General features: G+C 41.9%; 1 protein-coding gene across 1 annotated transcript in view; it reads left to right on the forward strand.

The window, feature by feature from the left end:
- The first annotated feature begins 7,057 nt into the window (after positions 1–7,057).
- Positions 7,058–22,726, forward strand: part of LOC109371986 (phenylalanine--tRNA ligase, mitochondrial-like) — a 177,107-nt gene continuing 161,438 nt past the window's right edge. The window contains exons 1-2 of the mRNA XM_019624778.1: positions 7,058–7,087; positions 8,972–9,123. Of these exons, the coding sequence (XP_019480323.1) occupies positions 7,058–7,087; positions 8,972–9,123 (182 nt within the window). The remainder of the gene's footprint in view (positions 7,088–8,971; positions 9,124–22,726) is intronic.

The raw sequence follows: 22,726 nt of genomic DNA on the forward strand, positions 1-22,726 counted from the left end.
GAGAAACTGCCTCAGGGTGGCCTCCCAGGGGAGATGAGGAGATGAGCAGATGGCCTTTTAGCAGCAGCCTACAGGCCTCTCATCCTCACCAAGAGGATCACAAGGCATTCTGCCAAGACGGAGGGGAGTTGTGGTTCAAGTGTTTGCCTGTGTGGCCCATGTAGATAACGCACAAGATTGCCAGGGTGCCATGGCGGAGCCATTCCTCTACCATATACCTGGTGATAGTGACCCAAGTTCCAGTCCAGCTCTGCCTCTTCTACATGTAAGCTCCCTGAAGATGACTACCCGCCTAGACACACCACATTGTTTTGTCAACTGGTTGCTCACATTTTGTTGATGTCTAGAAGTCACAGGTCACGTTCTCCCAGAAAGCAGACTCTAAGATACAGGTTAAGATGCTGGAAGCTTATCATCAGGTGCTTCATCAGGTCCATCAACACCTGTGGAAGGGAAGGGACGGAAGCAGGATGGATAGAGGCGGAAGCTGGGCTATGATGCATGTACATCAAAGGCCGCAGCCGACCTACAGGCTGCTCGGGAACAAGGGTGGCCATTCAGCATTGTCTGAGCTGCAGTAGGCGTTTCTTAGTCCAGCCCATAAAAAGCAGACTTTTAAAAAATTTGTGTAAATATGACTGCATTTCAAGTAGCTACCACAAACAAGCAATGATGCGTTCACGTATGGTTTTATTATCATAAAGTATACATTCCTCATATGTTTTCAAAGTATACATACATACACGTATATATCATGTTAGTAAAGAATGATTTGGGTACTTTTTAACTCCCTCAGTACAGTCATCTCAATTGTCTGTATTTGAACTCATGACACAATTTCGAATATGGGTCAAAGGTGAGCGTCCTTATTCTGACTCCTTGAATGACTTTTACTGGGTTTGTGAATCCTAGACGTTCTATGCAAAAATCTGTGTTTGTGGAAATATGTACTTTTCTGGAACAAGGATTTGAATCTTTCATCATATTCCCACGAAGTTAAGAACCGTTGTGTGAGGAAATATGGGGAGTCAGTTGGTGTTGCTTTGTAAGCTGTTCTTTACCTTCTCCAAACACAGAGCAATGATAGATAAACATCTAAACAGAAAACTTGAAAAAGTCAGAACATGCCTTTCCCTCCTCTCCCTACAAAAAGATTTATGCTCTGGACAAGAGAGAAACAGACACAAAACAGAGGGTGAGACTGAAGAAAGACCCTGTGGGCTGAGGATCATAAGTAGGGAGGGGAAACCAGTGCTTTAGCCAGGGCTCGGCGCCATGTGCTGGGCCAGAGCACACACTCGGCCTGAAAATAGGGCGGTGGTGAACATGCTTCCCTACTCTAGAAAGGAGGCAATAGTCACTGCTGTGCATTGCTGCCTGCTGTGACCTCTAGCTTGTATGAAGCTTGGATCCTAGAAAGTGAGCAGGACAGAGACATGGTCTCTGTATCAGGATCTGAGATAAATCACCCATATTGCATCATCATCAATATCACCATTGGGCAGGAAGCCAGACAACACTACCAACTTGATTCTGGGTTAGGAGGAGCTGCCAAAAACTCTGACCATGAGGGGTGATTAGTGAGATAACATCAGCAGTTATCTCCCGTACAAGGTGGGACTGGATACACATATTCCAAACCGCATGAAGAACTCTGACCTAAGAACTCAGCCAACCAAATCACAAATCAGAATCTGAATTCACTGGAGGTTAAAGCAGAATCAGAAAGCATTTTTTTAAAATTCCCAATGTTCTCAAAGAGATCAATGTAGGAATAATAACCATAGAAGAGGGGAGATGGTACAGGGAGGAGGAAGAGGAGGGAGGAAGAGGAAGGAGGAGGAGGAGATGATGAAGATCTGAATAAGTGACAAAAGCAGGCACCAGTGAAATGTAAGTAGATGTGGAAGAAAATAGAAATATCAGAAATGAGTAAAAGATGCATTGAAATGAAGAAGAAAGAAATAGATGAGATTAGACTCATTTGAAAGGAGAATTAGTAAATAAGAAGCTATTACTATAGAATTCACCCAGAATATAGCACAAATACATACAGATTAAAAACCTAAAACAGATCAGTTAAGAAAAAGATGAAGGTAAATCAAGAAGTTCCACAGTATGTATTATTGCAGTTTAAGAAGACAATGAAAGGAATGGCAGAGAAGTAATGGCTGGAATTTTTCTGAATTGGTGCAAGACGTGAACCCTCTGATCAAAAACACACTGAGTACTGAGCAGAATAAAGAGAGATAAATGCAGGCCTGGCCTAATCACAATCAAAGTGCAGAGCCTCGAGATGAAGATAAAACTTTAAAGTGGCTCGAAAGAAAAGACAGATTCCCTATGAAGAAACAGCACTGCCTGAAAGCAGAATTGTCATCATTACTAATAGGTGCAGAAAAATATTTTCAAAGCACTGAAGGAAGACAACTATAAACCTACAGTTTTGTGCCCTGCCCAATTTATGTGTGAGGGGTTTCAGACATATAAATACTGAGAGAGGCTCACCTCCCACATACTTTCACTGCAAAAGCTATTAAAGGATGTGCATCTGCAAGAACAGAAGTGAGAAAGAAGGCTGTCAGAAATGGCGAAGGGCGTACAATTTCACCATGCTTGCAAGTTAACAAAGTAGCCTGCCACACGGACTCATGGCTGCAGCAGAATGACATGAGACTCCTGGGTCAGAGACAAAGGACTTTATCACTCACAGCATAGAGGCAGCATGAGTTTCATGTGTGCGTTGGTTCTCCTAACCTCCCAAATCCTATAGGGGTGATGCGGACAGAGCATCTCAGATGGATGCCGGCTCACACAGCCGGCTTAGTGCACAGCTGAAAACGCTGGAATTTAGGAACCCTTCAATCTTTTGTTTGTTTATTCGTGTTGTTTGCTTGTTTTCCTTCCAATCCTTTTAAGAGACTGTTAGAAAACCTGCACAGTCTATCCCACTGAGAAAGATGTCATCTTTATTATCCTGGTGAAGAAACAAATCTGCTCTCTGCCCCCAAGGGAGACACTACCTCTGTTTTCCAAGGCTGTTTGTTATGCAAGTGGTTACAAATTGTGTGGAAATTCCATGGAGAATTGTCTCCCAATAAAGAGGTAGAATGCAAACAACAAATATAGAATTTAAAAGCTTTTAACTTCAAATTAACTGTTGCTTTAAATAACATAATTTTGTGTGTGCTTTTTAAAAGATAAAACTAATAGTTTGGGAAAGGAGCTGTTAAAAGAAACCAAGGTTTCTGTCTTATTTATGAGCTGAATAGAGAAACTATTAAATGAATTTAGGCTTTAGAGCAATTTATTAAAGGATATTTATGTGCATGTATTAAAGAATAGAAATACAGTTTACAGCTTTTTAAACCAAAGAGGGAAAATATATTAGCATAGTTTAAAAAACTGATCAATCCAATAGAATATAGGAAAGGAGAACGTTTATGGAAAGAATAACCTTGTGGGATATATCTAAAGAGGTATATAAAGGAACATTTATAGCCTTAAATGCTTTTATTTAAAAGTAAGAAGACCCCAAATACGTGAATTATTCTTTCACCTAAATAAGCTAGAGAAAAACCAGAATAAAACCAGTTAAATAAGAAACTGTTAAGTAACTGGACTCTGGGACTTCAGCTGCCAACTTACTTACCTGCAAGTCTGGAGACGCAAGTCTGAAGGGATGTGTGAGCCTTCTAAAGGGCAGGAGGGGAAGACAGTGTGGAGAGTAAAGGGACATGGGAGTAAAACTTAGTAAGCAAAGCTATTTCAGATTAAAGAAAAAGGGAAGAATAACAACATCTTTGAAAATCAAATTCATGTGACCCAGATGACATGGAGAATTGTCCTTTTTGGAACCATAATTATTTTTAAAAATCCAAAGTATCCTGGGAAATGTGGACACAGACCCCATAGTGTGGTCAGTTCAACAAGATTTCAGCAGGTCTTTACTAGACAGACACTGTGCTGCTTGGTGGGCTGTGTGAATGGACCAGACATTAGTGCTGGTCCTGGAGGACATAATGGCAGGGAAATGAATCTAAGAGGGAGGGGCACGTAGTACAGTGGAGGGCTTGGGATAGGTCTGAGGGCAGGGACACACATAACCCCATGATTACCCCACCCCCACAACCCCCAACAGGGAGGAAAACAGTTCTTGTGTTGGAAGTGTCAATAATTGGCAGAGATAGGAAGTGTTAAAGGGGCAAACTATGAAATATGGTTATAGATGCCTAGGATTCACCCAACCTAATAAAATAAATATTATTCCAAGACCATTAGATGTAGCCACAATGCAATAAATTGTGTGGATAATGTAAAAAAAAAAGTAACACTAAATATGTTTGCTGTACGTTTTCAGTAAATATCTTGTTAAGTTAAAGATGTTGCCTTCTATTTAGTTTGCGAATTTTTTTTCTTTTTCTTTTTTTTTAAGATTTTATGGGGGAATTGGGGGGAGGGGAACAGCGTTGGAGAATTGGGAAAGGGGAACAGACAAATTGCTGTCCTTTTGTTCTTCAGTCTAGTTGTGGAGGGCATCGCTTCACTGGCCCATGTTGGTATACCATTGCGCTCTTCTCGGGTGAGGCTGTCGCTCAGCGACCCTTGGACGGCCACTGGACGGCGGCTCACGGTGGTTCACGGCAGCTCACGCCGGCTGCCAGCCACTCGCTGGGGACTCACTGCAGCCCAGCTCCAGGTCAAGCTGTTGTTCACCATCTTAGCTGTAGAGGGCGCAGTGTCACTGGCCATGTGGGATCCGAACCAGGACCCTGCTGATCAGAGCTGGAGTCCCAAGCCAACTCTTAACCAACTCTTAACTCGTCCGGCCTACCAATTCTTCTCTTATAATGAATAAGTGTTACATTTATCAAATGCTTCTTGTCTATGCAAAAAATCACATGGTTTTTTTCTTTATACTATGTGACAATTAGTAGATTATTTTTGGTTTTAAATCATTCCCATTATTTTGGAAAAACCTTATTTGGTCATGTTGTAATATTATATTAATATGCTGTTGAATTGTGTTTGCTGACGTTACATTTAGGATTTTTCATATACCGTATTTGCTGGCGTATAAGACGACTGGGCGTATAAGACGACCCCCTAACATTTCCACTCAAAATACAGAGTTTGTTATATACTCGCCGTATAAGACTACCCCCTCTTCCGCACACCTTCCACACACCAAATAAAAGGTAAAACAATATCAGATTTGATTTCAACATTTATATTTATATTCAAATGCTTATGACATGCAGGAAAACTGTCACAAGGCTGTATGTAATCAAACATATACATAAATCGCGATTCGCGATTTTGCGCTATCATACTGGGTGTATGGTCGGCTGTGTGCGATTTTGCGAGTGTGGTAAAATCGCATAACAGCAAAATCGCATAACAGCCGAGCATACACCCAGCAGCGCTGCTGATGCCTGAACGGTATGTGGAATGAAGTGGGCGGGCATCGGGAGGCCACTATGGCACGGGGCAAGCACTATGGGCAGTCTATCTGAAGTGTACCTGGCGTATAAGACGACCCCCCACTTGGAGGCATATTTTTCAGGGCCAAAAAATCGTCTTATACGCCGGCAAATACGGTAGGTTGTAAGGTGAAATTGGTCTACAGTTTTTTTATGAATTATACCGTGCTTGTCTAGCTTTGGCTTAAAGTTTATAGTAGCCTCAGAAAATTAGTTGGGTTTCCCTCCTTTTCTTGTTTACATGAAACAGTTTATGTACTAAAGGGATTACCTTCACCTTAAATGTTTAAAGTCATAAGATGAACCATCTGAGTCTTAACAGTTATATTGTAAGAGTTGACAGCTAATTCAATTTGGTACAGAGTCATTGGTTTTAAATTTTCTGTCTTGAGTGAAAATTACCCATTTAAGCCAAGTTTTCAAATTCATTGTTATAAAATAGGTCATAATATTCACTTGTGACTTCAAAAGTCTCTACTGTATCTGTAGACTTGCTCCCCTTTTCAATTCTTTGAAAACAAGAATTATAGAAAGGATCTCAAAAGAACAAATCAATAGGTGGTTATTTGATAAAACTTCAATAATGTTGGGAAAAGTAGAAGGCAGCCGGAAAAGAGGAAGACCAAATATGAGATGGACTGACTCCATGAAGAAGCCCTAGGCTGAGTCCACAGGAGCTGAGCAGGGCTGTGAGCACAGGACGTCGTGGACATCACTCATTCAGAGTCATCAGGAATCAGAGCCCACTGAACAGTGTGTAACACACACAATAAATAGACATACCTCTGTCTAGATTAAGAAAAGGAAGGAGAAAACACAATAATATTAGATGCTCTTTAAGGTCTGTGAAAGGATTTCAGTCTAAAATAGAACGGGGATATGAAATGAAGACTCTTGGGCATGTGCCTTCCGAACTTAAGAACTGAGAGATTGATTTCCGGTAAATGCCTAATTTACAGAAGACTTAGACTTATCGTCTACCAATGAACATCCCCGAAGAATCTCTCCCCATCCTTAAGCCGCTGAATTTACCTGCATGGACTCGGTCACTTCTTGCCCGTAAATACAGCCTGCCCCAGACCCTCAATGGACTTCCTTGTAGCTTTCTATAGCATGTGTTTCATGAATTGTAATTCCTCTGCTATACCCGAAAAACTCAATTTCTGGTAATCGGAGCTTGCCTCAGTTTACCTCTTTATTTAGGTTGACAGTTCCCATCCAATTTTAAAATTCCTAGTTCTGTGATTGTGGATTATCAAATCCCTACCAGGTCACTTTGCCTGTCCACCTCTAGTCTCTTTGTCATTCCATGTGGTCAGTATTTCCCCATCACTGCATAGCCAGGTGGAGGCAACTCTCCATGCCTTATTTACTTGCTGTATCCATTTGCTGGTCCAGTTAGAGAAGAAAGAACAGCTGAATTCACTGTTATATAGCCATTGTTCGCTCTTAGTGAATCCCTACAATGTCACCTGGACTCTGCAAAATGATAGCAATTTGGAGGTGAAAAGATACACATCCCACCCTCAAGAACTGTAACATACAGGGAAGACATTCCTTAAGTAATCACAGTGATGAAAAGGACTACGAAAGAGAAGGATAAGGTGAGGTAACAAGGGACTAGCAGAGTCTGGAACAATATGTGAGCATTATAGCTGAAGACCAGAAGTAAGGTAAGGAGGGTAGGAAATGATATATGGAAGAAGCTTAGTGTGTTCAAGAAACAAGTCAAGTGGGCTGGCCTGAGCCTGGAAAGCAGCAGAAAGGCTGTTTAAGAACTGTTTAAGAACTGAGGACCTTACCCTAAGAGCAATGGAGAAAGTCCCTGGGTGGTTTTCAACCAGAAAGCCTGCTTTTCAGTAACCATACAACTGCATTTATCTTCTTATTTTCAAAACAAAATTTTATTGTCCCCCTCAAAAAAGCAGGAGTCACTAATAGGCACCCTACATCTGACACATACTAGTTAGTATAGGGAATGATTCCCTTAGTTAAACCATTTCTTTAAGCTTGTTACGACTTGTAACTTGAACTAGTTTGCAATACAACACTCTGGGTTTTCTCCATGGTTCTAAAAGCTGTATTTACTGTGATATATTTTTAATGTTTTGGGGCCTGTTTCTGGCTGACTGCATTATTGTGCTGACTGTTGTCGATGGGTTGCTGAGACAGATGCCCAAATGGGCACCTTCTCCCATTTCTGTCATCTTGTCACACCCAAGCTCAACAAGTGTGCTACCTCAGCTTGGATCAGTTGAAGAGGAGATTTCATGCTAATTCTTGGCAGTCTCAGCCTCTAATCTAATATCTCTAAATTTCCATATTGCTCAAGGGGAAAAGGGATGTTGTCAAAGAAAAAGCAATTTGTGGAACCACCAGACTCCTATCATCATGGATTATTTATCACCGCATCTTGATTTACGAGAGAAAGCATGAATGTCTTGCCAGGAGCCTTGGTATTTTGTCAAGAGCACAGGGATGGTAGCTTTATGATGTTCCTCTAAAATGTGTGTGCTTCACTCATGCATTTGTGTGACAACTTTATTGTTATTTCAAGTTGAATAATCATTTATATTTGAGCATTTGGTTTTTCAGAGGTTTTGCCATTTTAAAAGTTTTATACTTTTTCTAATCAGTGATTCACCAAAGGGCTTATAGTGATATCAGGCTTGACGTAAATCAATTTATAAGTTTGTCCTTCTGACAAGTTTATAGTTTCAGCAGATATTCCCTAGGACTTCATAGTTATATAATAAAACATGTAATAAAACAATTTTTATTGTGGTGGTAACTTACAGACCTAAAGTATGTTTGTATATGTTAGCCATGTAAACAAATGCAGTAACTCCTGAAAGTATCTAATTTTAAATGTCTGTCCAATAGAATGATGAACTAGTGAGCTCTAATAAACTGAAAGAAAATGGGGGAAATGGAGGAAATGACTACATTGTGTTTATCACATCCTCAGAGGCATAATTTGAAAGTAACTCCCTAAATGACTCCTTCTCCATCCAGTTCTTCATTTTAATAATTAGAAATACTAATAAATAATGACATGACTAATAAAAATATCAATATCGACGAGCCCTTACTTATTTCGCCATTAAAATAGCTTCCTGAAAGTATCTCAAGAAGTTAATGAATTGCTTGTTAATTAAATTTGAACTTTTCTCCTCTAGTATTCAAATGGGAAAACCTAAAATATGATCAATTCAAATTGCTTATACTAAATTGAACGTTAATGGTGATATAAATATAATATATGGTAATGCTACACGTGAATGTGATAAGAATCTATAACATTCAAAATGGAATTTGCTAATTTTGAATATTAACTTACCTTTTAAGTTCATTTTGTTCCTGAAAATTCAAGTGCTGAAATAATGTTTTATCAGCATTTTTTAATTAGCCAAATGTAACTTTCCTTGAAAAATTTAAACATTCTCATCCAATTTATAAATTTTATCTTTTTTCTTGTGTTTTGTTAGCCTCTTAGCAAATATCCTGCTGTGATAAATGACATTTCATTCTGGTTGCCCTCTGAAAATTACACAGAAAACGATTTTTATGACTTAGTCCGAACAATTGGAGGAGACCTGGTGGAAAAAGTTGATCTTATAGACAAGTTTGAACATCCAAAGTAAGTAAAAAAACTTTCTGATTTTATCCTTTTTTTCTCTATGTGATAAATGGCATATGGAAACATATAATAAAATTGTGTTGAAACTCAATGCATATGAGACAAAATGTCTTCTGAATTTACAGTGAATGTATAACTTATCAGAAAAGGCTTTTATATCAAACCTTTCTGAAAATCTTTCTAAAATGCATTTTCAATCTTTCCTGCAATAGTAAAGAAAGTCTATAAAATAGAATGTTTTTAAGATCTTGGAGTTTTTCAGTATTGCTTTTGGAAAGGATTTCATACCGTGTCACATCCCAGGAACAGAGGATGAGGCAGAAAGAGGAGTTTGTGGAGAAGAAAGCTTTTATTAGTCTCTTGGTGAATATTTATTAAGCATATACCACAAGCCAAAATCTATATTAGGTCTAGGATAAAGTTTAATAACTTTGTCAGGATCCATCTCAGTGTTGACCCATTCTCTGTGGTGTGTGTGTGTGTGTGTGTGTGTGTGTGTGTGTGTGTGTGTGTGTGTTGCCTCTCACTAATCAGGTTTGACTTTGCTTTGGTTTTAGAAACATTTTCTTGAATTATATCTTTAAGGATTTGTTTTGATCCATTGTCCTGTTCTTCAGGGGTCCCAGTTATGCATAAGGAGGTTCTCCTGTATCTGATTTCTCTAGCTATAATTTTTCTCTCCACTGTTTTAAAACTCTTTATTTCCACTTCATTTTGAATGCTTTGCTCATTGTTACCTTCTTTGTCCCTTGCTGTGTTTTCTGTAGTCCCTTCTTCCTTGCGCACATTCCATTTCCATCTTCAGTTGCTTTGTTCTCCTGCCTTTCTGAGTTTATGCAAGCTCACATTTCAGTTCTTCCTGTTTTCTTGCTATCTCTTCTCTGAGTTATTTTTGCTTTGTGATTTTTCTTCATAGAGAAATTGATTCATTTAGTTTTAAAATTCATTGTAAAATATTTGTCTAGAAACTTCATATAATCCATCGGCAGCATTTTTCTGACTTCCCTGTTAATACCTTTTTCTTCCATTTTCCTTATTTTTTCCCCTAACTTATTAACTGATGCGTCAGTGGTATGCATATGGTTGCCTTTTGTCACTCATATTTGAATGTATTGGATTTTCTGAACCAGCTGTTTGTACAAGGCTGAGGGGTAAGGTTGAGGGTTGACTTGGGGAGGGGCTAGTAGTCATTCTGGCTAGTTGTTTTTACAACCATAAGGCTGCCTTTGTCACCACTGCTAAGAAGCCAACCCTTTCTTTAAATATGGCTCATTCAACTCTTTGAGTCTTTGCGTGGGTCTGCCCTCCACCCCAAACCTGCCCTGTTACAAAGAGGAAATTGACCTTGCTCACTCCAGTTTCAACACTTACTGGTAATAGAGACTTTTCACTCCGATTGTAACCCTCAGCTCTGAGAAATGCATTTTTGCTGGTGTTCAGGGATATGTGTTTGGAGAGATGCCACTCTTGGTGTTTCTTCTCTTTATTTCCTCCCATTTGGCTTCTACTTGATTTCGGCTGTTTTGGGAAGCCTTTAAATATATTTTGGAGCTTGCAGATGGTGTCTGTCTCCTAAGTTTACAGAATATAGAATGTGTGGGGTAGCCTGGGTCCCTGAAACATTGAAGCACACATTCAGCCTTGGACTGCTTTATGAGAAAGAACTTTCCAAGAGTTTACATGTTGATACTGAAAGTCTGGTTAATTACTATATAAGAGAAGGAAATGTATGGGAACAAGACTGATTGCTAAGTATTAACCGATATGCCAAAATCACGTGACCTGTCATTTTTTTCATCTTGTTTAATATTCAGATAATCTTCTAGAGTCACGGACTCAGAATCCATTCTTAGTTTTTTACTTCTCTAGCGCTTGCTTCCTCGTATTGCCTTAGATCTGCCTCGACCTCTCATATCACCAGTGTTAAAAGTGAGATGAGTAGGCTTTCATGGGTGGAGAGCATCAGAACCTAAAGGTCACTGTGAGATGTCATTGCCCGGATGTGGGGGTAGGTATGGTTTGGGGGAGGTGGTAAATATTGAGTCTTTCTGATTTGTAAGTGAATGGAATGGGCATGTTAATTGGAGAGATTTCAGTGACAGTGGGGTAGTATCAGTGTCCTGTGGACCCAGGGACAGTCCAGGCAGTCAGAGTGCCCGCTGAATAGCGGGGAGGCTTCTGTTTATATGCTTTTCCTAGCCTGTCTGGGGAGAAAGCTGGCACCTGCTTGAACAGGTTAGATTTATTTCTTTAGCCGTTTCAGCCTGGAGGAGGCTTTTTAGGATAGTTTTAGTTGCCTCAGGGTGTAATTGACTTCCCTGGTCTGGCAGGAGTAAATTGTCTCAAGGCTGTGGCTTTTGGGGTCAGGGCTGAGGGCAGAGGCCTTGGAGATATGTTTATCTTTTTCTCATCCTATCTGGGAATTTCTAACTGCCTAATTGTTACACTAACTAATCTGTCTTAATTCCATCATGTTAGACAATTGGGCACATTTTCCCTTGATTACAGATAACAGTTTGTGCCCCCAAGAATGATAGCTGTTCAGGTTAGAAGAAGATGACATTTTGTTCCAGTTTGTCATTCAGAGCCTTCTCCCAGAGCAGCTTTGCTACTTAATTTATAGGCCTCGTAATGTGCAGAAGAGTCCTTGTGGCTCTGAATTTCATGTAACAGAAAGTTTAGCAGTGACAGCCTCTGGAGAGGAGAGCTGGGGTCACTGTGTGTGCTGTGATACCTTTGGACTATTACACTATAGGCATGTACTGAATAGTGAGAAACCGCAATTGATCAAAATATTCCTTAAGCTGAGATAGAAGAAGGCAAACAGGAGCCCAAGGAAACCTAAACGTTGTCTTAACTGCTAACATCTCATTTGGGGAAGCGAGCGGCCTTTTGTGAATTGTGGAGGTGGACTGTAAAGTAAACAGGACTTGACTAGGACAGATTTGGGTTGAACTTAAGGCAGAGCTTTTCGAAAGTTAGAATTGAGGAATTTAAAATACTTGATTTGACTATAAGAAAGGGGTGGTCATAAAAAATGTCCCAGGTGTCTGCAGCAGGGGCTGGTTGGATATGTCCCCAAACCAGTTCTGCTCCTAGACTTACACCTTGTTCCTGGGACTGCTCCTATAGTTGTAGGCACGTTTACTGAATCCACACACCACTTGTTAGTCAGGGTCTGATCGGGCTGCCATGCTAGAGGTGAGCATGCTGACCTCTGAACACCAGAGGTGAGTCTCAGCTCTCCTCAGCCCTACCTGATCTTCCTCACGGTCACGTTCTTTGTAACTGAGCACTTGGAGCTTTAAAAATTTGGCATACCTCATTTTATTGTGCTTCATTTTATTATTCTTCGCAGATACTGACTTTTCATCAGTATGGAGGTAAAACCCTCCTCCAGCAAAAAGATTACGAGTCTCTGAAGGCTCAGGGGATGGTTAGCCTTTTTTTTTTAAGCAATAAAGTAGTTTTAATTAAGATTATACACTGTGTTTTTTAGACATATGCTATTGCACACTTAATAGACAACAATGTAGTGTAAACATAACTTTTATAGGCACTAGAAAACCAAAAAATTTATGTGACTCACTTTATTGCGGTGTTCTGGAACCGAACCTGTAGTATCCCTGAGGTAAGCCTGTAGGTATAATGGAACACTTGTCATAATTTCTAATACATTTCTGAAGAGGGACTCCATAACAGGCACCTTCTCAGCGTGGCTGGCCCCTCTTCTGAGTGGCTGTGCATTGTGGGCATCTCCTTCCTCCAATCTTTCCCTCTCTTCTTTCTTTTTTTTTGGTGTGTTTACTTATTTTTGCTTTGTCAAATAGCATCCAATAAAAACGCCAATGCATAAAACTTTGAAAATTAAAAGGGTAGAGATTCACCCATCATCTGAACACTAATACAACTCAACATTTTTTCATTTTCCCAGCCTTGACTTTTTCCATATGTGTGCATCAAGTGGCATTTGACTCTAGAATATAGAAGATGGTGTATGCTTTGTATTATCACCCCCTTGGTTCTAGGCCAGGGTTTTTTTAGCCTCGGCACTCCTGATAATTGGGGCCAGATAATCCTTTGCTGTAGGTGCTGTCCTGTGCATTGTAAGATGTTGAGCAGCACCTCTGGCCTCTACTCAGTAATATCAGTAACACATACCCCATCCCACCCCCCTTATGACAATCAAAAATGTCCCCAGACATTGCCAGATGTCCCCTGACGTGCAGAATTGCTCCAGTTGAGAACCACTGGGATATCATTTAGTGGGGAATGTCTAATTTCTTATGAAAAAGATTTCTTAAAATCGTGCAGTATTTTTATGTTATGACCAACTGGGAGAAGGGATAGAAGGGCCTCACAAGGGAGAGGTGTTTCAGTGGGGGTTGTTGTGCTTCCGAGGCACACACTCGATGAAACACAGAGGAAGCTGAACAAGCTAGCTTGGCTGCAGGAAGAGTAGGAAGTAAGGCAGCGTGACCTTTCTCTGTCTCCATCACTCTTTCTGCGATATGTCTACCAATTTCTACTTCTCTCTTCCGTTTTATTTTCTCACATTCACTCTCTCTCTCCCCACCTTCCCACCATGTAGCTTCTGTTCTTTTGTACCTTAGAGTCCAGAATACCCTGCTCAGCCCGAGTCTAAAGGACCCTCAGGTTCCAGCTCTCAGCACCAGCTGCAAGTTTCTTGCCCAATTCTGACAGTTTCAACAAAGCAAACCGATTGGCCCCACTCAGCTTTGCTCAGTAGGTCAAAGGTCACTGACGAGTTGGTGACCAGGCTCCACGCAAGTCAGGTGCCTGCCCTTGGGCTGATTTGCCTCATGGGTCAAGAGGACACACTTCTGACCTTGTTTTACATGTCAGTAAGTTTACTGCTTATGCAGATATTTCTTTGTTTTCTCTTTAACCATAACTCAGTAGCTTCTAACTTAGGCAGTGCCATTTTTAGATTTCCTTGAACTTTATGCAAAGCAGCATGCCATAAACATATTTACCTATTGAATCCTAAGTTTGTGTTGTGGGAACCATTGGGATAATTGGGACCACAAGGATGTTGAGGCAAGATCCCAGTTTTTATGGAGCCAAATAACACATTAATAAACTAGCAATAAAAAGCACAAGGTGGCAATAAGGTTGAGTAAGTCTAATAAATGGCCTGCACAGTTTCTTGCACATAACTGATGCTCAGTAAACTTTCACTGAGTTAAGATAAGAGCCACGTGTCCAGGCTAATGATTCAGAGGAAAGAGGCCATTGGTCTGGAAAGGTTTACCAAGGAGATAGGATAGCGAACCCTCTGTGTCTGTCTCCCTGCTGATACCTCATGATTGAGATGGACTCAATCCTGATTCTAATTAATATGAGTAAATGCTCTTTAGTAGGAAACTTGAGTTTCTGTAAAAAGAACGCTGGGTTTTTTAGGTTCTTCTGTTGCCAGGGCAGACTCACTCATGGTGGCCACTTTAAGACAAAGGGAGTTATATAAGGACACACTTGAATCGGAACTGGAAAGCTTTTAGGAACTGCAGCAAATCTCAGGGCCAGCAACCTCCTGCCTATAGGCGCCTCTGGCTTTGTCCCTCTCCTTGTCCTTTTGGTGAGCATCTGTCCTCCACCCACCTGCCTCCACTTACCTGCACATTGACATCACCACCTCCTTCTCCATTGGCCAGTCCTCTCCATGATCCCAGTACAGATTCTGGAAGGAACTAACCTAATTGACTGACAAACTGTCATCATCCCTTTTGGGCAGAACCCTTACACCAGGTTGCCTCCTGGGGATCTGGGCAGACTGTGGATGGACCACTGATAAATCAAGAACCCATTGTTGTTCTAGTAGGGACCGTGAAGAAAACAGCCCAGTCCCACTGTTCAGAACAAGAAGCCATAGGCTGAATGTTTTTAACCAGGAGGATTCACTGGACAATTTTTCAGAACCAGTACCCAAGACTGCCTTCCTCTTCCCTGACCTCACTGCAGTCTACTTGATGTGCAGAACTCTCTGTAACTGCTCCTAATGGTTGGCTCATGCATATCTTTATTATTTATTTGCATTTAAACTTTTCTAGGCTTTTTCACGTGATGGAAACTCCTTAGGCGGAACTGTGGTATAGTAGCTCATTGTTATCTCCCCACAATGTTTATATTAATGGAAAGACGCTTACTACATGATCTTTCTTCATTCCTTAAAAGCTTTTTTAATGACCGGAAGTACTTTATGACATAAGAAGTAGAGGCAATGCAGTCCAGTGGCAAGAACTCAGAATTCAAGAGTCAGAAACCATGAGTGCGATCTTGACTTTCCACATCCTATTGTAGATATCTCATATTGGGATTGTCTGAGACTCAGTTTCCTCAGCAACCATCAAAAGCATGAGAATCATCCTTAAACGGTAGCTGCAAAAATTACATGAGTCTACATATGTGAAATGCTTTGAAAACTGCACGGAGTTCTAAAAACAATTTTTGCTATTAGAGTAAAAACCAATAACTTTCACAATCAACCTATTTCGTTCATTAAAACAAAGAATAACCTCTGTACAGCTTGGAATCTTGGATTTGGAAGCCAAGTTCATATGACTAGAACATGCTGGCCTAAAGGGAAGCAGAATAAGACTTCACATAAAACTGTCATTCTGAAGGGATGCATGTTCTTCTGCAATTTAAGGAGTACATTTTTAATCAGAACAAAAGGAATTCTTCGAAAGTGGCATAGATGCTGGCCAGCAGAGCTTTGTAGTCAATATAGCTGTTCTCTGGTTGTGTGTTGGGAGAATATGATGGACATTGGCAGGTTGGCTGACATCTCTGGTTCGCAGATTGCTTCCTGGTCTTGTTCCTTTTGACAGAACTGAATAAATGCAGTTATCTGAACTTAAAGATTGGTCAGCACTGAAAAGCCAAACTCCAGCTAATCTTGGCGGCCTTGTCAGAAGCTGCATCCCCTTGAAATTGACAGCATGCATTAAGTACCAAAGAGGTGGCTAGAGGCGGCCAGGCTGCCTTAGAACTCCGCTGGCTTCTTCCCCTTTCTTCACTTTTCTTGCATTGCTCGTGGTGTGAGTATAAGAGCTTTTATTGTTGTGGTTCAGACAGCCCAGAAGCAGTTCTAAGAAAACTATCTTTAGCCTGGATATTTGTTTCTCCCCACCTCCCTCCCTTTCCTCCTTTCCAAAGCCTTCTTGTTAAAGCCATCCACAAGGGGTGTATTTCATCGCTGCCCCGTAGCAGCCTGGTGTGCCACCGGTGTCAGACAAATTAAAGCACAATTAGTTCAATTCCTGACACCTCGTCCCCCAGCGTGTCACCACTTGCCAGAGGATTCTTTAGGATTACCCTCAGTGCTGACCTGGCAGGACCCCAGGAGTAGCATCTCTGCACAGAGCAGGAAGGAGCAGAGACTGCTTGATGACAGCCAGAAAAAGAGAGGCTGGGTGCTGAATGAGCTGCGTCTTTAGTGGTCTGCTGCGTTATGGCACATTTTTGTGAAAATTACCAGTGGAGCCACTCTTTCCTCTAACTTTCAATTAGCAGTTTTCAGGGGGGTCTTTGGATGCTTCCCTTGGCATTCCATGTACCTGTTTGCAGGGTGGGGGCTGAACGCTCTCTTTCCAAGATGCAAAGTAAGAGTAACTCATGTCCATTGACGTTTCCCTGTCCTACCCCCAACAGTGATGCTCAGATTGAAGCAAATTAAAATGCACATTAAGGGCAACCTGGGAAGGAAAAGCAAGTCACAGAATTGCTAGCAGAAATGGGAGGGGGTGGGGCAGTCCCACCCCATCATTTTGGGCAATTATGAGTAAGGCTTTGAATTGTTTTGGTTCATTAAATTTGTTATCCCAGTTTAAAAGGTCACTCCTTTTGCCTGGCTACCACTTAGATTTGAGGCACAGAGCCAGCGATGGGAATCTGCTCTCCCCTCACCCACCTCCACTGTGTGTTCCTGTCTGTTACCTGGTTCTTCACACCCCACAGAGGCGTGACCTTGAACGTACCACAGCCATCACAGCTAACGATGTGTCTTTGTAACCAAGAGATTTATGAATCCAAATACAGCCCAACACTGCACAGAATTGTTCCTAGGATAAGCAAACAGCTTAATTATAGATTTTGAAGTTGAGTCTCTAAAGATGGGCCTATGATTTGTAAGGAGGTCTCGGGGATATCCAGGGGAGGCCTCTTTGAGTCACAGTTCAAAAATGAAAATTCCTGAACAGCAGAGCTGGTCCTGAGACTTGGGCCTCACCTTGCTGGTCTCCTCCAGAGCAAGAAACAAGCCCTTTCCTGCTGCCAGTCCTTCTGGGCTCCAGCATCACACACAAGGCCAAAGCCACAGCTCATACTCAGTATCCAGGCTGGGCTCGTGCCATAGAGCAGTCCCTTATGTCTCTCGGGCTGGTTATTTCCTTAACGTGGCCATAACTTAGGCTCAAGAAGCAGCCAAAAGGGTGTACAAAACGAGGCAGGGCCAGGAACATAAAGGGGTGAGAGGTCAGCTCCAGGGGGCGGGACCAGGGGGTGGGACCAGGGGGCGGGACCAGGGGTGTGCACAGATGACCCAGGCAGCACCCAAGGTCTAGGGGATTTTTTAGGGACATTAGGTAGAAGGCCAAGCAATCAGTGAGCACAGAGGAGCAGTGTGATGGCGCAGACAGGCAGTCACAGAGAAGCCGCCTCAGGGGCAGCAGTGCAGTCACTGGTGGAAGGGAGTCCTGGTTAGGCCTAGTTACGGAGGAATGTGGAGGCCACTCTCCTGCTCACGCGATCTGTCTCCTGCACAGTGCCCCTCATGTGTTGGTGGCAGTCCCAATGGTGTCTCCTGTGTGCTCACAAACAAGCTGACTTCCCCTGGGCCCTGGCGTTCGTGCTGGCATCGCTGCCCTTGTTGCTGCCCCCGCCAGCACACGTTGTTGAGAATTGGGGTCTTCTTGGCATCCTGTGGTATTTCAGGTTTGTGCGGAGCTGTGTCTTCTCCCACTGGTGTCATACTTGTCACCTGAGCTCTGCTTTGAGCCGCATCTTCCTACCTACGTTGCAAGGCCCCTCCTTAGGCTTTCCCTGCAGGCAAGCGCATGCAAGGAAACACTTGGGGGTTTCAGTTCAGACCTGACTAAATCTCAATTTAGACTAAAAATATTTTCCATGGGATCACAATTTAGATGAAGACAAAATCAACAAAATGCCAGTTGTGTTATAATCTTTTGTGAACATAACTATTTTGTAAGATGTCTTATGTGTGTAATTTTCTCAGAGGAGAAAGAATACCCCACAAAAGTTTTTAGATTCTGTGTTTGACAAATATGGCTACTTTTCTTAACCTCCACTTCCTACTGAAGAAAAGTGACAATAGTAAGATGAGGAGAGAGGAAACTTGTAGTGAAAATTAAGCAGGTAAAATATTTGTACAAGACATGACAGCTGTGGTCTAGACATTTACACAGAATTTACTGAAATAATTGCTTATCCCAGCACTCATTAAATACAGAATTTCTCCCAGCAGATCATCTGTCCCTCTGTGTACATGGTATGCAACTTTTGAAATTCTGTAGTAATGGTAGAATAAGCATTTCTAGCACGTTTTTCTGTTTTAGGAATTGCCGCATTGTGTTGTATTTATTCATTTACACCATTGCACTGTGAGTTACTGTCAAACACTGGGTCTGGAACTTTCTACTATGTTTGGGATATAGAACATAGTAAGTACTCAATAAACATTTTTGATGAATGGATTATAAAGAAAAAAGGAAAACTCAGTAACAACATATGTTATGTCCTATTTTCTCAGGACATAACTGACATTCCCTTCTATACAGGCCAAAAAGATACCCCACCTGGCAACATTTTCCATCTGGGCGACCAGAACTCATTACTCTCAATTATGGCAGTTTCTTACAGGAGAGAAACAGAGTGGAGTGGGGACTGCTCCTTAGGGACAGGAATTGACTTGTAATAAGTTGGGTTCTGAGTAAACAGCTGGTTTAAAAGTAATGTGTTTTGGACCAATTGTTCATATAGAGAAAAGGAATAAAGATATGGAAAAAAGAAAAGTGCTTTTAAGAAGATTGGTCATAGTCTATATAAAATACATTGTAAAGCTCAGAGCTCCCAGGACCAGAAAACCGGGGTGTTAGAAGTGTGCAGATTATTAATGGTTACCTAGGAAAACCTCTTCTGATTGGAAGAGAGGAAATCACAGAGATGGATAGAAAATCAAGGAATCAAATGATAATGTGTTTGTATGTATGTTATTTTGCCACAAGATGAGGAGCAAAGACAATTTTTGAAAGATGGTAACACGAAAGGAAGAAAAAAGCTGTCTATATGGGGAAGACAGAGAAACTTTAGATCCTGAATGTGCAGTTTCCAAACCACTGTGTCCCTAAGCCATCCTGTGTAGAGTAACAGGAGCCGTGGACCCCTGACATGAGCTGCGGGCATTTTTCTCTAGAAGCAGCTTCTTCTCCACACACTTGGTTAATAGGGGGCCTTCCACGTTGGTAGAGTGGGACTCTGCCCCTTGACATACTTGAGTGGTCCAGGGGTAGGCACCTAACAAAGCTGGTCAAATAATGCCTTTTCTGTGTGATGTTTGGATGGAAAAATCAAAGAGAACTTAAAGCCGTGCGTGATGGAGCTATAAACCATCTGTGGCCATGTTCCTATGGTGAGGAGAATGTGGTGAGCAGAGAAAGAGAAGGAGGCAGCCAAACAGAGAGCTGAGAGGGAAAGGAAGTGCTGACCTGGCTGAGTCCCGGCTCCTTCCTGTTCTGAGGCCTGGCTGCACCCTCCCCTTCCCACAGCTCAGCTGCCCGCTCCGTCCTCAGATTCCATAAGCGAGTATAAGTTCCTTGAGGGTTTGAGGTAGGTTTCCATTACCTGAGACCAACTGAGTTTTAAGACACATGTAATTGCAGACTTTGGGCACTGCAAGAGGGCAAGAAGGTAGAGGGAACAGGCTAACACCATCAACTTCCTTGTCAGAGGACTCCGGAGAGCCACAGAGATGAGGCGTGGCCCACAGGCTCTGGATGTTTCTTTTCAGTATGAATTTTAAATGCTTTCTTTCCTCTTAGCTAGACTAGCCAAAAATTAATGCTCTCTCAAGTTGTAATTCACTCATTTTAGTGAACATGTATTGAACGCTTACCGTGGGTGAGACATGCCATCTGTGATATCTATGGTCGGGAGATAGAAAAGTGATTTTTTAAAATGAGCTCTTGTCTTCCAGGAGCTTACAGTCTGATAGGTTGGTGCACATAGTTATTTGCAACTCAATATAAAAAGTGTCTTAGATGAGAGATGCACCATCATGATTCCAAACAAGGGTAACACCTCACTTTGCCTTAAATGCTCAGAAAACTTTTACAGACCATGGTTTAGCTAAATCTTGAAAGGCAAATAGGAATTAGATATGGAAGGGGCCAAGAAATTCCAGGCAGAACGGGCAGTGTGCACAAAGACAGGAAGACAGAGATGTGAGAGCAATTTAGTGTGACCAACATGTACAGGAAGAATGGGAACAGATGAAGCAGGAGCATTTGGAAGAGGTCAGATCTTAAAGGCCTTGTATTCCCTTATAAAAATGTGGACTTCCCTGGTAGAACATGTAGGGAGCCATTGAGGCAATTCATGTTTGCAGTTTATAAATAATTACCTGTCTTGAGACCGTTGGGCAGGGGTAAGGTTGGTAGTAGGGAAGGATGTAGAAGCACATCTGAGGAGTCTGAGAGAGAGGAGGTGACAGTCTGAGCTGAGACAAATGGCAGGGGGCATGTGGGAAGAACCTGACTAATGGGGAAGATATTTGGGAGTTATAATCTATAAGAAAGGTGGGCCCATTTGAAGAAGAGAACATGGAGATGAAGGCATGAAAGGCAACTCCCAGAGGCCTGACTTTGTGACGATGAGCATGGTAGTTGACACTGAGACAGGGGTTATGTGAGGGGAGCAGTGCTTTGTAGGAATTATCTGATTACCTTTGGACTTCTTGAGTTTTCAGTGGGACACGGGAATGGTGACCTAAGAGCTCCTGAGGGATCGGCCAGCGTGGGAATGTACACTTAACAGTGGGAGCTCCGAGCATATGAGATGCCCAGTAAGTGTTGAGAACAGGAGAGTTAGAAGAGGAGAGAACCCCGGGGAGGCTTTAGGGTTGGGAGTGAGTGAAGGAACTCAGAGGGTCAGCCCAGAGTAAGATAGAGGAGCATTGGCTCGGGGACGGGAGCCATGGAGATGCAGAAGTGGGATTAGAGAGTGCAGTCGAGTGATGTGCCGAGACCCCATGGATTTGGCCGTGAGGAAGTCTTCAGTACTAAGTTCAACGGATGATCACATTTCTTCACATCCCCCTGTTGTGCCTTCACTTACATTTACTCCACAAATGTTACTAATTAGAGAATATTTGATTTCATGGATATACACAGAGGGTGATGTACTATGAAGCAGACAAAATGTCCTAACTCTGGTACCTGGACCTGCCTCTTCAGAGCTGTGTGTCTGGTAATTTTCATTTGGAGTAATGCTGTAGGGGGGTTTCACTTCCTGTCACCTGTTTTTGTTTTCCCTCCCTGTGAGCTTATTTAAAGGGCGAAGTAAGACAGCTGAAGTAGGCCTTCTTTGAGAAGCAGAAAACAAAGACATAATGATTAGGCATCAGTTTCCCTCCTGCACTGGGGTGGCCCACTTAAGACAAATTCATTAAATTCATTTCATGGGGGATAGCCAATGGATTTAACTTAAGAAACCAGGTGGCATGCAAATGAAGACCTGAAATATGAATGGAATTTGGAATTTGAACAATACTTTGATCACCATTTCTTAAAATGGCACATGAGGGAAAAAGCTCACATATACTTCTCTTTAGTTTTGCATGGCAGGGGGACCTTATCGCCTGCTGTGTGGCATTGCTCCCCTTCCCCCCACCCCAGAGAATAGGCCACCCCTGTTGAACAGAAGTGCAGCACAATACCAAGTACACATCTTTTTTGAAATTAGACCTGACCTCCACTCACCTTTCAAGCCAAAAACAGCCTCCCCAAAACAAGAGAAAAAAAACTAGGAAAGGAAGGTGTGAGGAACATATTGCAAGGAAAACAGAGAAGAGTCAATTATATTTAGAATGTTATTTTTTTCACCCTAGATTGAATCAGTGAATACCTATACTTTGAACTTCTTCATTTCAGGATTCCTACTGCAAGAGAATTTATTTAGCTATGAATCCCAAATAATGTTATATCATGTCTGATACAGGAATATATCTGGCAATATTAAACAGATCAAATTCTCCAGAAGACTAGTCTGAATAGAAGCTATTCTTAGCAGAGTTTAAGTAAAGGAGATCAATATAGATATTCAAAATGGAAAAATCCAAAAAGTTAATAGAAAAACCAAAATTCAAGGTCCTTCCAACCTTCAAGGTGGAGCTGTTTTAAGTGCTTCTGAGAGAACAAGTGTGTCTTAGAGATTTTAGCAGGTCCCCCAAGGCAGTGGTCTTGGCCCGCTCCTCCCAATCTCCATGTCTGTGTGGGGTTCTTCCTTCCTGGGAATTATCTGAGGTCTTGGGTAGGCCCTGCCCTTCAGGCAGCTTTGTTCTCCTAAT

The sequence above is a fragment of the Hipposideros armiger genome, unplaced genomic scaffold (genome assembly GCF_001890085.2).
Source record: "Hipposideros armiger isolate ML-2016 unplaced genomic scaffold, ASM189008v1 scaffold_607, whole genome shotgun sequence".
NCBI lineage: Eukaryota > Metazoa > Chordata > Mammalia > Chiroptera > Hipposideridae > Hipposideros > Hipposideros armiger.